This window comes from Nanorana parkeri, unplaced genomic scaffold, assembly GCF_000935625.1.
Source record: "Nanorana parkeri isolate BGI_ZX_2015 unplaced genomic scaffold, ASM93562v1 scaffold600, whole genome shotgun sequence".
Classification (NCBI taxonomy): Eukaryota; Metazoa; Chordata; class Amphibia; order Anura; family Dicroglossidae; genus Nanorana; species Nanorana parkeri.
The window spans coordinates 33,045-49,204 of NW_017306868.1; the positions used below are offsets into that span (position 1 = coordinate 33,045).

At 44.7% G+C, this 16,160-nt stretch overlaps 1 protein-coding gene across 3 annotated transcripts in view; it reads left to right on the plus strand.

The window, feature by feature from the left end:
• The window catches only part of LOC108792107 (carnitine O-palmitoyltransferase 1, liver isoform-like), a 57,230-nt gene that overhangs the window by 11,879 nt on the left and 29,191 nt on the right, over positions 1 to 16,160 (plus strand). For 2 of the 3 annotated variants that reach the window (XM_018562800.1, XM_018562802.1), the window contains exons 1-5: positions 1,930 to 2,022; positions 11,588 to 11,751; positions 14,550 to 14,689; positions 15,176 to 15,347; positions 16,012 to 16,113. In XM_018562800.1, the coding sequence (XP_018418302.1) occupies positions 11,611 to 11,751; positions 14,550 to 14,689; positions 15,176 to 15,347; positions 16,012 to 16,113 (555 nt within the window). In that variant the 5' untranslated portion in view covers positions 1,930 to 2,022; positions 11,588 to 11,610. Of the gene's footprint in view, positions 1 to 1,929; positions 2,023 to 11,587; positions 11,752 to 14,549; positions 14,690 to 15,175; positions 15,348 to 16,011; positions 16,114 to 16,160 lie in introns of those variants that run through there. The other variant, XM_018562801.1, reaches the window with a different exon arrangement.

Here is a 16,160-nt window from a genome sequence, read left to right on the forward strand (position 1 = left end):
GGAAGTTCCCCAAAAATGCGTTTAGCTAGTGGTTGCCAGAGTTCCTGGACATTTCATTCATCTGCACAGCAGTTCATCCAGTGAGGACTACAAGTCCAATGTGATATTGTTTTTGCTCCGCTTGTGAGTATCCTGGTGTTTTCCTTTTACTTTTTTGCTTTAGTCTAAGACATTTGCAGATATACATGACACCATTGCTTTTAATTTTATCACTTCTCAGGAGGAATAAGCTTTGTTTCAATGAGCTTTAAGGGTACAAACAAATTTGTCCACATCTGCATGCCAACCCAGCAGTGTTGTTAAGCTTCTGATAGTACCACCTGTAAGAAACTGTTGTCAGTTTGATGAGCTTTCAAAATATCGGCTTTTGAGCAATTACATTTCTATTTCAATATGAAGCTGCTTTAATTTGATAAAATTGTTCAAAAATGTGGCAACCTGAACGCATTCTGTACACAATTGGTGTACGAAACACCCCCCGAAATGTAATTCCCTGCTTGTGTGATTGGCTGGCAGATTTTCCTAGAAGTCTGTACTACTTTACAACACACAGGGACCATGGGGAAGAAAAGCAGCCACCTTCAGAAGGAAGGACAGAGATGATTTGAGGATCTACAGTTGAGCGATACACACATAAGGTAAATTGTTTTGAATAGTTAGGGTACTTGAATGCATGTTTTAAGATTTAACTCCTGAGTTTAGTGTTAATGGACTTTAAGTTTAAAGGGTGTGTCCGTTGCCTTCATACTTGGGGGTCTATTTAAGAAGAACTGATTGTGACTTTCGCCTTTCCCTGGTGGCGAATCAATCACTATCATTTAAAACTCATGCACCTTTCTCTGGATCAACGGTGGGTAACTGTGGGCATAGTGTTGTTTTAGGTTTTTCTTTTTTTCCCCCTCTTATCTCTATAGGTTAAACTCGATGGACTTGTGTCTTTTTTCAACCTGGCTACCTATGTAACATGGAAGATTCTCCTGTGGAGAAGGTTTTCTGTCATATTCTGTCAGAATCTTACCCTTACTGCTAAGGCTATGTGTACATGGGAGGCTAAGCCCATAGAATGTAAATGCCAAGGTGTCTTCCCCCGCAATGGAGCTGCGTACAGCCTCCCATAGACTTTATCTACTGTACACAGAAAATCTGAGTATGTGTACAGACCTAAATCTCTGTACACAGAAAATCTGCGTCCAAGGATGTATGTCATAAAACTAGCAAAAAGTCACTCGCACTCCAACGTGATGCCCAGTCCAGTCAATCCCTTTATTGCATGGGGATGTTATACCACCTTAGTCAATAAAGGGATTGATTGGACTGAGCATCACGTTGGAGCGCGAGTGACTTTTTGCTAGTTTTATGGGATTTGCGGAGGCATCTGCTGTCGCTGCTGCACCCGCCATGTACGTTGGGGATTTTTCCGGTCAGGATTGCGATGGGACATATCCAATTCAAGGATTTATGTCCACACACATACTGTATGTGGCACTACACAAGTACAGGCCTATACCTGCATACATCTGTGTACACCTATTGACTTCTACAGGGGGGTGTACATAGCACCTGTAGCTCTGTGACAAGTGGACATACACCCGAATTTTAGGTGTACGGCCTTAATGCACCCATGTATTAAGCACATCAAAATAACATAAAAGATGTCCTTATCTCTCATTACCTAAAACTGGAAGGCATGCCTGAGCTATGACTGAATGTACAGTTCCCTGTTCCTCTCAAATGGTATCTTGGTAAAATTAGAATCTAACGTCCAGCAGCAAACAGAACCCTCACATTATTACTGAAAATACATGTGAAAAGCACTGTTCATAACTACAGTACAGGCCAACATACTCCCAGTTAGCAACGTAACAATTCCCGCGCATGCGCCCTCTCCAGCACGGGCGTCTCGTCTATGTGCAACAGAGCATGCGCGATACTGGCCGCGCGTCACCAGTAATTACTTCCTACGCGAGAACTACTGTCCGGTGCTCGTTCCCGTTCGGTGTGTCCCGAGTGATGCCGGAATCGGTAAGTACCCAGCGGGTCGGTAAGGCGGTTCCTTATCAGTGTGCTGTATAGATCTCTGCCTGTCATATTTTACATGATACAGTGACCAGACCTCTACTGCTTCCTGATTAATGATTGCCTGCTGATCATTGCCAGTAATAGGCAATGAATGAGGTGTCTCCAGCAGGCAGAGGTCTCCCTTCTTCTGCTACACATACTGGAGCAGTTGCCCCTGGCAACCAGTTAAGTTTAGTAGTTTGTTGTCAAGTAACCTGGTTGTGATCGGCATCAGCTTTACCTGTATTGTTTAATCTTTACAAACCAAAGATCAATAGTGGATAAAGCGCTGACCAATTCCAGATGAGAGAGTACACAATGTTGGAAACCAAAACTGCCGACAGCCAGGCAACTCCTTGTTTTGGCAAAATATTTTGCTTTGCTAATAATACCTTACAAAGTTGTAGAAAATGTGAACATGTATGTAAACAAAAACCAGGAAACGTTCTGGACTTCAGCTTATGCCGGTTTTCATAAATATACCAATTATATGCGTAGAAATAATAAACACCACCATTAAAATATTTCAGTTGGCAGAAGTTGATTTGTTATTGTTCGCCTCGGTGTAAACTTGTTGCTTTGTATATCATGGTGTGTCTTCCAGAGATACTTTTGTACTTTAGGGCTCATTCACATTGTATGTGACGACTGGCATTTTCAATTAACTAATTAACGCCAGTCGCCGCCAGGGCACATGGAGCACACTTGTCTTCAATGTGCACGTTCACACCCCAACATGCTGCATTTTTCCGGCAGAACATTGGATGGCACTCAGCGTTTTACTGTGCGGGCTAGTGTGAACGAGCCCCTAATGCCGGCTTGTTAGTTGAAATGCTGAAGCCTGTTCAGTGCCCTGAGGGTACTAAGATGTGTAATGTACATTTAGTATAAACAAGGAATGTGCCCTGTGCTCGTAATTCAAGCTGTGAGTGGCCCCATCAGCACTCCTCTGTATGACAAGAGTCGACTTTTGTTAAAGTAGTTTTAAACTCTCAAACTTTTTTCTTTAATGAATCAAACAAATATGCATTGCCCAGCAAAGTATTTCTTTACATTTTTGCCCAGTCATCATGTTTCTGAACAGCTCGAACTCTCTGAGCTCAGCTTCTCTGAACTTCATGTCCAGTACAAGATCATGTAGGACTGAGCAGTCTCCGGCATCTGCCATCTATTAGCTTGGAGATGGTAGGAAAGAGCCAGGAGGAGGGGAATGGTTTTCCTTGCAGTGTTTGTGGAGACACACGGCTTGCTAGCAACACAAGGGTGGCTCCACAGGGCCCTGCAAGGGAAAGGGGCCACCCTAAAACAGGATATCGGGGCCAGTGCTCAGGGGACCAGCTGATTCTGCAGGAAACTAAAACATTTGAAATAGCTTAAAAACCTTTTGACTTTAATATCATGTTGAGGACCGGTTCACACCACAAAGTCTGCCTCCCAGAGCGTTCGGCCTCTGGAACGCAAGCCGGCCGCCTCCCTGCGTTCAGGGACGGGAGGGGGCGTAGCGGTGCACTGAAGTCAATGGCACCACATCCACGCCCACCTGCCCGCAGTGTGATCACCCGGAACGCAGGCACATTAGTGCGATCTGCAAAACTAGTGCTTGCAGTATTTTTGCAGATCGCACTGGCCCAGAACGCAGGCATTAATGTGCCTGCGTTCCGGGTGCGGGTGATTGCCCTGCGGGTGAGGGGCGTGGCTGCGTTGCCACTGACTTCAGTGCAACACCACACCCCCTCCCACCCCTGAATGCAGGGAGGCGGCCGGCTTGCATTCCAGTGCGTTCTGGAGGCCTAACGCTCTGGAACGCAGACTTTGTGGTGTGAACTGGCCCTAAAAGAAGCCAGGCTGAAAATTGTCGGCCCAACAGTGACTTTGGCCGCCTGTCAAAATACAATAGCCAGCAGCAGAGCTTTGGGCATTTTTTTTTCTCTCGGTCAACCCTGCTCACTGACTCTGGTCTCCATGCATTACAGGCTACAGTAATGAGGTGGAGCTCAGTAGGGAAGCTCAATAGGGAAGCCAGTTGCAGCTGCAGGGGGACCCAGGAGATTGGCATTCCCAGACATGTGGGAGTTGCTGAAGACTTTAGAAGATTTCTCATGAGAAGAGCGGCGTCCTGCGGTGCAATAAGCAGAGTAGATAAGTATTTACAGTCCTTTTTTGCAGGTATGGCTCTAAGGGCCCATTTACACCAATTATGGTGCGTTCCAGAGTGGTAGCTGCTGGAACGCACAATCGCTTATTAACTTCCCCCTTCGTTCTGGGGCAGGAGGGGGCGTGGCAGTGCATTGGCACCACAGCCACGCCCCCCTGCCCGCATTGCATGCTCTATATTTTTTGCATTAGCAGTGGACCGGAACACAGGCAATGTTTTGCCGTGCATTCAATCCCACTGCGGGTGGTGGGCGTGGCTGCGGTGCCATTGACTTCAATGCACCACCACGCCCCCTCCCGCCCCAGAACAAAGGGGGAAGTTTAGTGAGCGATTGCTGTGCGTTCCAGCGGCTAACGCTCAGGAACGCACCGGAATTAAAAGCTGTGGTATAGCCTCACTGCTGCCTTTGGAAAAACTGCACATATTTATACAGCGCAGTGAGGTCATTTACAGATGTGCATTGCACTCCACTGGCTGTGGTAGTCCAAAGCTGGTGGAGTGGAATTAAAAAAAAAAAAAGGGGTTGTAAGGGGGGGAACTGGCAAGATAACTTGGTCATGCTACCTGTACCTGCCTCTCCCATCGCTTTTGCTTTAAGAAAAAAAAAAAAGGGGTTGTAAGGGGGGGAACTGGCAAGATAACTTGGTCATGCTACCTGTACCTGCCTCTCCCATCGCTTTTGCTTTAAGCCAGTGATGGGGAACGTTTTTGAACACCAGTGCCCAAACTGCAACGCAAAATCAATTTATTTAGCTCAAAGGGCCAACACTGAAAAGGCCCTTTCATGAGAGGGCAAAGGCAGCCAGGGCAGCCCCAACACATTTGTTGTGAATCAAAATTCAGTGAACAGTAGAAAGGCATCATGGCACACTCACAAGTCAGCATGTAAAACAACTTGTCTCACCACTAAGGTTAATAACAGAGGTTTGGATACACGCCTTCTGCAAAATTCAGTGATCCCCACTCCCCTTGTGTTCAGCAGTCTCCCCTCTGCTCCAGCTTGTGGACTGTTTCTTGGCTCCCGAACATTCAGGGCTATGAGACCTGTATTAGATGTAATAACATCAGCAAACCTCTGACTGCCGGGGCGGAGGAGAGAAGAGGCTGTAGGCATCGGTCCTGGAGCCAGCTGGATCGGGTTAAGGTAACTAAAAGTCCTTTACACCATACCCCTAAAAAGGCATTTTTTTTCCTCCCTGAGATGATGTGCACTGTCACATGTTCCAGGAGGCAGACCCAGAATTCGAGGAAGTAAAGGGAGATGGATTCTTCTTATTGAAAATGGCCACAGTATGAAGAATGGGGAGGAAAAGAAAGAGTATGCAAAGAATAACCCCCCCATTAGAGTAATAGGACAGAATGATTGCAGTAATGCTGGATCAGACTTCTTTTTTGGGTACTTGGGATCCTTTTTTGAAGAATACAAGGGTGTTGTAGATATTATGGAGAACATATGATTTCATAGGCTGCATGATAAATACATAATTCACACAAGCTTTATCTGTAATGCAGCTGCAAGGGAAAATCACATCTACAAATGGTCATCTATGGGCTAGCCATCAAGTCCTCAGCTGATTGATGACAAGGGGACATAAAGGCTTCATTCACACTTGCCGCTTGCGTTTTTTGTGCTCTATATGCAGAGAAAAATCTGTCAGGCTTAAAGGGTTTCTAAACCCTCCGTTTTTTTTTCCTATATCTACTGCTAGCAATCAGTAGATATAGGCAAAAAGTGGGAAAAAAAAGAACCGCTTTAACAGCAGTTTACACTTACCCTATCTTCGCTGCGCGCTCCCGTCCGAGAAAACAAAACTCGGGTGGCCGCAAAGCATCTTGGGGCGGGCGCATGCACAGTTCGGATTTTCGGACGGGAGACGAGCAGAGACGCAAGGTAAGTCTATGGACGCGTGCGCCCACATGCAGACACACCGCTGGATCGGAAGTGCCTGCAAGGACAAAGGAGTCAGCGCTGGATCGGAGAGCCGCAGCACCGCTGGAGGGAAAGATGAAAACATCAGGAAAGAAGATCGGATTAAGGACATCATTTAAGGTAAGTGCTGACATTAAGGCCCCATTCACACCTGACCGTTTTGTAGCGCGTCCTACGCTCGACGAACGCTCTACAAAACGGTCAAAAAAATAAATAGCATTGTAGTCAATAGTATCGTTCCCACCTGTCCGTATTTCCGCCCGTCCCGAACGCACTACAAAACGGCCCACGCATGAAAAGGTCCCGGGACTACTTTGGGCCGTTTTGTAGGGCGTTTTCCATTTGGATACTGCCAAGTAGCCTTTGGAATCGCGTGACGGTCGCGCAATATTTTTTACCGCGAATCGCGGTAAAAAACCGCGTGACGGTCGCGCGACAGACGCGCATATTACAATACGCATAGGTGTGAATGGGGCCTAACATTGGGGGGAGGGAAAACATTTTTTGCCTTTAATGTCACTTTAATGCTGTGTTTATGCTTCTAGATACGTTAAACGCATATACATGTAAATACACATAATTTAAATGCATCTGGTATCAAATTCTAGCATCAAATTGTGTTTACGTGCATTTAGAAGTTGAAATCGATTCCTGTACACACCTGACTTTTTTTTTAATTTTTCTAAATGCAGCTAAAATGACTGCAGATAAAAGCATCTAAACGCAAAGTGTGATAGATCCATTGGAAATCATTAGATGCATATACTATATATGTGTTTAGAAAAACATTTTAAACGCATATAATTGCATCTAATTGCACCTAGTGTGACTAGCCTGATTTTCTAAACTTTCTTCGATTGCAGGCTCCAACCATGGCTAGATGGCAAGTGACAGCTTAAGCCCTCGTTCACACCTAGGCGTATTGCATATGCGCGTCTGCCGCGCGTTTTTTTACCGCAACTCGTTTTGTAGCGCGTTAGGGACGGTCGGAAATACGCCAAGGTGGGAACGAGACCATTGAATACAATGGGATTTATATTTTTGAGCGTTTTGTAGAGCGTTCGTCGAGCGTAGAACGCGCTACAAAACGTTCAGGTGTGAACGAGGGCTAACTCGAGTTTAGAAATACAACAGTTACAGATTTGTATGCAATCGGGAAAGACAGAAGTCCTAATCTGCATACTTATCTTAGGCCAGTGACTTAATAGTATTGAAACACAAGAGTCAGCAGGAGGGCCATGCAAGGTCACCAGTGACCACTTTTTACTCGTGACAGTTTTTCTTTGGTTACTTGTTAGTATTCAAGGAGTTGTGTTACTTTTAAATCCTATGTGCTGAACTTTCAGGTCTGACTGCCTAGGTAGTATTTTAACAGACGTTTGTTAGCTTTACACTGGGGCTATTTCATTTGTATGTGGAAGATAACTTCAATGAACGTGATGTCTCTTTTTCCCTGCAGTAATATTGTCATTGGGTGTGGATAAATCCGTGACCTCTGCCCTAAATACATAATCACATGGATGACTTTGCATACTCTTGCTGGAAATTATGGATACAGTGAGGAAAATATTGATTTGATCCCCTGCTGATTTTGTAAGTTTGCTCACTTACAAAGAAATTAAAGGTCTATAATTTTCTTGTCATAGGTGTATTTTAAATGATAGAGACAGAATATCAACCAAAAAAAAAACATTTGATCCCCGACCAACCAACAATAATTCTGGCTCCCACAGACTGTCTATGTGGTACACAGATTAGTCCTGTCAATCTAAGAACGTGCTCCTAATGACAACTCGTTATGTATATAAAAGACAACTGTCCACGGAATCTCTTTCTTACATTCCAACCTCACCACCATGGGCAAGCCCAAAGAGCTGTCAAAGGACGTTAGGGACAAAATTGTTGACCTGCACACTTTGCCGCATTGAGGTGTCTATGGATGGGGCCATGTATTGTAAAATCTTCGATGAGAACCTCCTTTCCTCAGCTAGAACACTGAAGATGGGATTGGTAGTTCCTGTGGAAACATTTCATTTAAACCTGTGCTCAATACTCAAGTGAGATGAGTCAGTCCTGTTCTTTTCTGGATCTCAGTACCTTTTGTATTGAGAGTGAAGGTTTTTTATGCTAAAATATCTGAAACTGCTAAGACTACATGTTCCGCAGATTCATGCGATATCGTTCATGTTAAACTTGGTTAACTTAGTTTAACCCCAGAGCTCCACAGAGTCTTCCCTCTCCCTTGACAGGGAGATCCAATACTAATACTCAACAAGACATATCTTCAATCGGCTTCACCTACTGATTGAGTCTTTGAGCTGATCCTGTCTGCCCCTTCACTGAAAATTCCTCAGAATGGATGCCAGCCTTTCTGGTTGGGTAGGGATTTCAGCTCCCTGTATGTACATGGCCTGTGCATGCAGGGGGAATCCAAGCTATTGATAAACCTGCTGGAGATTCCTTCCATACACCTGTATATCTCCTACGTTGGAGCTTGCAATATATGACCAATTGGTAAGATTTAAGGCCCCATTCACACTAAGCGACATACCTTTTGCAGCGGATCCGTGCGGCCAGGATAGCGCGACGGTAGCACGACCTTCACCGTCGGTCTCCATTAAAAAAAGGGTCCTGCTGAAGCGACATGGAGCTAACACAGCTCCATTGAATAGCATTGGCCGGCGACTTCTTGCGATATCGCGCAGTGGGAATGGGGCCTAAGAGCTCGACAACATCACAGAGGTAGCATACATAATTTCTCACGGTGGTACAAGGAATTAGACTGAAATAACAGCCTATGGAAGTAACATTCGCCTAGGACACACTTGAGTACATAAAAACAGATTGCACAACACATATTACACATCCTTGCACATGGCTGGGGCAGAGGATTAATGTTATGGCCAGTTAATTCTGAATTGATGAGTTGTAAAGTTTTTTTTGTGTATGCAGTTCTACAAAACTGATTTTGGACTATGTAGCTTTTAATGGGTGCTGTAGAGTACAACACACCTGTGCCATCTGCAACTTGCTGTTACACACACTTGCAAGATTAGTTCTCATGTATTTGCCATAATTTTCAATATTTGTCTAAATGTAACAGCAAAACAACAGGGATCAGTTGTTTTATTTTTCTTTTGACCTTTTTTTTTTTTTGCTAAATAAAATGAAATGTGTCAGTTGATTCAAATAATGATTGGAGAATATATCAATAGTAGTTTGAAGGTCTGCAAAATGTGTTAGTCACGCCATCGCAAAACTATAGTTTCCATGGTGACTTTTTTTGTGTATTGTTAATTTTCTATTCTATTTTACACACTGCTATCAGTTGAATCATACACTGCATCAGGTATGCCCCACAGTGCCAATTCTCTGTCGAGTTTTTTTGTGGCTTTTGCAATTTTCTATCTAAGGTACCTATAGTCATGATTACTATTTCTACAATGAATAGGACACAGATTTAAAAATTACTTCTCTTCCATGTTTTTTTCCAGCTGATGACTGTTGGAATTAGTCTTTGTTAGGTGCTATCCAAAAATGAAATGCATGTCTTTATTTTTTTGCTGTTGGGGAGGCTTTGGTAAAATATCAGGGGTCTAAACAGACCCTTGACATTTCCCTTTTGAAATAGAAAAAGAAATTGAGGACACAGAGTCCTCAATCTCTTTTTCTGCAGCCCCTGTTAGTAATTAACAGAAAGCACTCAGTACAGAGGCTTTCTTTTCATTCAGAAAATGGAGATAGTAATTTACTATCAACCTCATGAATGAACAGGAAGTTATGTAAAGCACTACCTGTTCATTCATAAGTGGGGACACATAGTATGTCTCCAGTTGTTTACAAACATTGTAGTGATCAGCAATCATTACAGTGTTCTGCAAACAGAAGGATCGGTAAGTATTGCACATATTTGCATTGAAGTCAATGGATCCGCAGCCACGCACCCAGTGCGGTCACCCACACCCGAATGCGTGGCACATTAGTGCCTGTGTTTCGGTCCAGTGCGGTCTGCAAAAATGCTGCAAGCACTATTTTTGAAGATCGCACTGGACCAGAATGGCGGCACCGATGTACCACGCGTTCAGGTGCGGGCAATTGCACTGGAGGCGTGGCTGCGCCACCATTGACTTCAATGCCCCACCATGCCTCCCTGAACGCAGGGAGCAGGTCGGCGTGCTTTCCAGAGGCCAGACGCTCTGGAACGCAGACTTTGTGATGTGAACCGGCCCTTAGCACAGATACAGCTTAAACATGTACCTTTTTTCAGCGATTGCTGCGCGGATGTAACCCCATTGAAATCAATGGGGCCGTGTGGCAACCGCTGTGTGCACTAGCACACGATCGTACGGTCCTGGGATGCGCGTCCTAGGTACCGCTCAGATCTGAACCTAGCCTTTATTTCAAACTACATACAGCTCTTTTAGGCTGTATGCAGACAGGTTATGGTGTGGTTGGCCAAAAGGAGAATACAAGCCCTCCAGTTAACAACTGCTAAGCACTGTAGAACCTTCTTCGAACATGTGTCGCTTCCATCACAGGTCCAAAATATAAAGTGGTCATTTTTCATTTTAAGATTCTGGACAAGGCCATTCAAATCATTCCTTTATGTCTCTTTTCTACCTGTTATTTCAGAAGCACTGGCTTATAGCAGAGATATTAGTAATTTATTCCAAACTTCATATATTTTAGGCTTGCTGTCCATCAGTAAAATGCTGTTATGGGGTAGGGCTCGGGACCAACAAAAGAGTATAACCAGACCGGTTTATATTTTAGTATTAACACTGTGTTGGCTATTTCCTGATATTTTAAGGTAAACATTCTAATAAGAACAATAATAATACATTGTAATAGCATGTGTTTACTGATGATACACTAAAGTTTCCCTTTAAAGGAGAACTATGGGGTTAGGGCTTTTCCCCATAGTTCTCCTTGGGGTAAGGGGAGGACACAAACTGGCGTCCTCCCGTCACCCTAAGCTCAGTATACCACGACCTGCAGCTCATACTACAGCTCGCGTTATACTGAGAAGCCGCAGCTGAAGCGGATCCCGACAATTGTGCCGGGATCCGCCCAGCTGCGTGAGTGACAGCTGGATCTGCCTATCTAGAGGCAGATCCAGCTGTACCCGCCCCCTCCTGCGTCCGTTCCGCCAGTCAGCGCTGGAGGGTAGGAGCGCGGAGGGGGGAATCCAGCCCCTCCCCTGTCAGGGCAGAGAGCCGTGACAGGATCGAGAAGTGAGCGAACGCCGGTATGTGTTCGCTCACTTCCCGATCTACTGAGCCGACCTGTGACAGTCTCATTATCACAGGTCGGCTAGAACTATGAGGTGAGTGAAAAGCACTCACCTCCTACTTCTCCTTTAAGTATAGTTTGTTGAAAAGATGGATTTAACTTCTTCTACTTCTTGTTTTTTTTATTACAGCTTTCTTCTTTTTTTCACATAGCTTTGGACTGAAGAACAACCACAATGGCAGAAGCCCACCAGGCTGTGGCATTCCAGTTTACAGTTACACCAGATGGTATTGACCTTCGATTAAGCCATGAGGCTCTTAAACAGGTCTACCTCTCTGGGCTACGATCCTGGAAGAAGAAGCTTGCTCGCCTCAAGGTAAGCAATGTGGCATGATTATTGTGTTTTGTGTCTGTCCCAGTGGAAGAGCCCCTTCTTTATTTATGCGCTTTAAAGAGAATCAGTCACACCTTGGCTTACATAAGAATTTGAACTGATAATTTAAATAATGATGGTTGTGCAGACTTGTAAAAGATTTATAGTTGCTACCTTTTTTATCTCTGCTTACTTTTTCTTTGTCTGACAATTGCGTCAGAACACACACAGAGATCGAGAGTGGTTTTTAAGACCCCTGGCCATTCTTTATTAAGGGGCACACTGCAATAGGATACAGAAAGGGAAGAGTTCAGAGTTACAGGGTCGTAATCCAGACACAGCAAAAGGGTAAATGGCAACAAGGTACAGCAAGGGTAGAGTTCAGGGTCACAGGGTAGCAATCTGGGAACAGAAAAGGGTAAACAGCAATAAGGTAAAGCAAGTATAGGATTACAACTCACACTTAGGGCGTCCGGTCACTCTGCAGCAGGAGAGGGGTCTGCACGGGATGGTAAGCCAGCACGTGGTTCGGGGGCTGGTCTGTGGAGCCTCTTCAGCAGATAAGCTGGATCCGAGGACTACCAGGCAGGCAGACTAACAGGGCAAAGGGACTAGAGATATTTAACCTCTGAGCTTAGGCATGATCCTGAGAATGTGCAACCCGATGCATAGCATCAGGTTGCCCCAGCAAAAGCTCCCCTCTATTCTGGCTTGGCCGCAGCTTAGAGTGCAGCCTTTGTTCACAGCAGAGCAGCATGGGAAGCAGAGCCTCGCTGTACCTGCAAGGGGATTAGATTGCCCAGCACGTAGGGGGTGCGGTGTGTTGGGACCTATGTGTGGGCACTGAGGAACAGGATGGCAGTAAGCTGGCAACCCACCGCGAGGGACAGGATGACCTGTGAAAGGCCCCGCCCAGCTCGTTGGCCATTCTGGGCCTGCTTACTGATAATGCACGATATTCTCCTTTCAACTTTAGAAACTATATTGTTTTTCTGTCTTTTTTTTCTTTTGTGCTATAATTACAACCTACAACCAACCAGACAAAATTGTGAAATGTGATAATGTCCTGTGCTGTCTGCCTGTGCACAAGGTGGGGTGTGGAAGATGAGAGGTCTGTGTTCTTTTTGATGCATCCTAAAGAAAGCAGACAGGGCTTTGGAATCCAGAGCCAAAAATACATAGAGAGTAATTTACTAAGACTGGAGCAGACAGAATAGGGAACAGCTGCAACCAGCTTTTACCTTTAATTTCCAAAGTTTAAAGTCATATTGAAGCTTTAGGGGGTTTTGTTTTATTTTTATCAGTGGGAGCCATCTTTATTGCAGATCTGTGTTTATTTTTTTTATTTCTCGATTCCTCGTTTTCTAGTGGGTCCCCGCATCCTCTCTCCCCCTGCACGAGTGTCGCCAGCAGCTAAGTGGCTGCTGTGGAGGCACCCGTGCGTGTGCGTTCCTAGTTGTTTCTACAGTAGCTGTGTGTGTCCATAGACGCACACAGCCTTGCGGCAGGCCACGCCCCTCCTCTCCGCCCAACAGTTTGACTCACGGCAGAAGGAGCCTATGGTTGCGGTAAAAAGCGCTGTTGACAGGTAAGTGGGGGGTGGGGGGGAATACAGGGGAGTTCAGAGACACTGGGCGTTTTTTACCTTAATGCAGAGAATGCTTTAAAAGAGAACTATAGGGTAAGTGTTTTTTTCCCAATATTTCTCTTAAGGTTCACGGGAGAACATATACTAGCGTCCTGCCGTGACCCAAAGCTCAGTATAAAATCGATAACCGATATACCTTGGACCAAAGCTCAGTATATCGCGAGCTACAGCTCACTATATACTGACCGCGCCGCAGACAGGACGGATCCCGACAATGCTGTTGAGATCTATTCAGCTGCGTGAGTGGCAGCTGGCTCTGCCTATCTAGAGGCAGAGCCAGCTGTGCCTGCCCCCTCCCCGTCCGTTCCTCCAATTAGCGCTGGAGGATTGGAGCGGAGAGGTGGGGAATCCCTGCAGGGAGTCATGACTGACAGTCACCGCTCTCTGCTGGGAGATGATCGAGAAGTGAGCGAGCGACAGTATGCGTTCGCACACCTCCCTATCTGTTGAGCCGACATGTGACAGTTTCATTGTCACACGTCGTCTCGAACTATGAGGATGAGTGATTTTCACTCACCACATAGTTCTCCTTTTAAGGTAAAAAATGCCCAGCCTTTAATACTACTTTAACTGAACAAGCTGAAGATAGAAGCTGATTGGTTACTATGCACAGCTGCTCCAGATTCTGTCTGCTTCAGTCTTAAGGTGCCCATACACCTGCCGATTATTGTGCGATAATCGCGGGAAATCCTCTTGTCTCATGAGCAGGCTGGAAAACCCACCGAGAATCGTACGATTGTCGGCGGGTTTGTGGCCCGCTCTTAAGATAAATTCCGCACGGGCCGGTGTGCGCAAGCGCACACTGCACGTTCAGCATTACAGTCATCTGAAGCCTGCCCCTCAGCGGGGCGGGCTTGCGATGATCGCAAGTACGATCTGCCTGTCCAAGATCGGCAGAGCGTACGTTTTTTTAATTACCTTACAACCATTGCAAGACAAAAGTCTTGCGATGGTTGTAAGGTGTACCGTCAGCTTAAGTATGTTAGGAGCTCACTATATTTCTGGCACATCAATATTTATTTTTCTGTACTTGCAGTGTGTTTAAAGGGATAAAACATAAAGCAAGATGCATGGATTACCCAAATGGACACACTATATTTATAACATTTTGCATTGACATAAGCGTTAATACTTTATTATTCTTTATTTGCAGAATAGTTTTATTACTGGTGTCTATCCTGCCAGTCCTTCAAGCTGGCTGTTTGTGGTGATTGCCATCATGGGAACTATGTACGCTCGTGTGGACCCATCTATGGGGATGATTGGCAAAATCAAAGAACATCTGCCAGTCAGGTAAATGTAGAGAAGTGGTACGAAATTGTAGTAATATTGGCCATAACTGGGTGCTAGTTTAAACATTTAAAATCTCTCTAATAAAGCATGGTAGAATGTTTGGTTTAAAATTGTGTTGAAACTAGTTTGTGCCTAGTCAAGACCTTTAATCACATTAGGAGAAGTTGTAATGCAGGCCAGGTTGATACCTGAAAAATATTGTTTCTTCACCCACTGGCATTTTAACAGCACAGCTTACAAGCTCTTTGGTAATTATGGCAATAGATCTTTTTTTTCCAAAGGTATACCTTCTATGTTCTGCGTAGTGAGTGCATGCCCAGATACTTCTTCCTTTTTTTCTTTTGTTATGGAAAATGTTGTGGCGTTTATGAGATGCAAAAAAATCTTAGTGGAATTTTGTAAAAACAATGCATTGATTGTACATGTTCTGCTAGTTTTACTGATGTGTTCAATCATTGGTGATATGTTTCCCTCATGTATTTGCAGTAGCTACCTATCTCACCAGGGGCAGAGCATTATCAGCGCTCTTCTCTTCTCTACGGGTCTGTGGTTTGCACTTATCATGACCATGCGTTACATCCTGAAGCAGCTCTTATCCTACCATGGCTGGATGTATGATCAACATGGCAAGATGTCCGCCACCACCAAGCTGTGGCTGGTAAGAGGGTTTTTGTGTTTTCATACACAGTCTGGCAAGATTGCCAGACTGTGATGTGGATATATAGTGCAGTGTGTGGTTGGGTGCAGTGAGGAGAATTAGACTTTATGATGGGACATGTGGTGATATGGTGAAGAGAGTTGGACATTCCCATGTCTATAGGTATCTGAAGACACTGCTGGTGCTGGCATTTAAAGGAATAAATGACCATGCAAGTTGGTAATCCGTGCTTCTTCATTGTTTTCTCCCCAAAATAAACCAGCACCAGAACGGTTTGCATGTGTCAGTCCTTGTTTATAAAAACTTGCATGTTTGACAGAAATTATGACCAATAAGACTGCATGATGATCGGATCAAATCTTCATATCCTGTTGTTGTCTAAAGTCTACTACTTTTTCATGCTTTTGTTTTCTTATACTCCACTGTATACACTTCCAATGTGTATTCTATGCTCTATGCCATTTTCAGAATAACACAGCTCCAGTTTAAACTGAGCTGGTCTGTTTGCTTTAGCAGCATTGAAGATGTGTTTGCTTTTGCACAACCCCCAAGCAGCTGATTGTCTTGGGCCGCAGAGGGAGACCCTTCTATGTGAAAGTAATAGTATTTTTGTCAGCTAGCATTGTTTCATAACTTGGCTTATATGTTCCTTTTATTCATTTAGACTTTGGTGAAGATATTCTCAGGCCGTACGCCTATGCTGTACAGCTACCAAGCGTCACTTCCTCGCCTTCCTGTACCAGCAGTTAGGGACACAATGCAAAGGGTTAGTATCTCCACACTAGATGCATACACTTTCAAGAATTTTTGTTT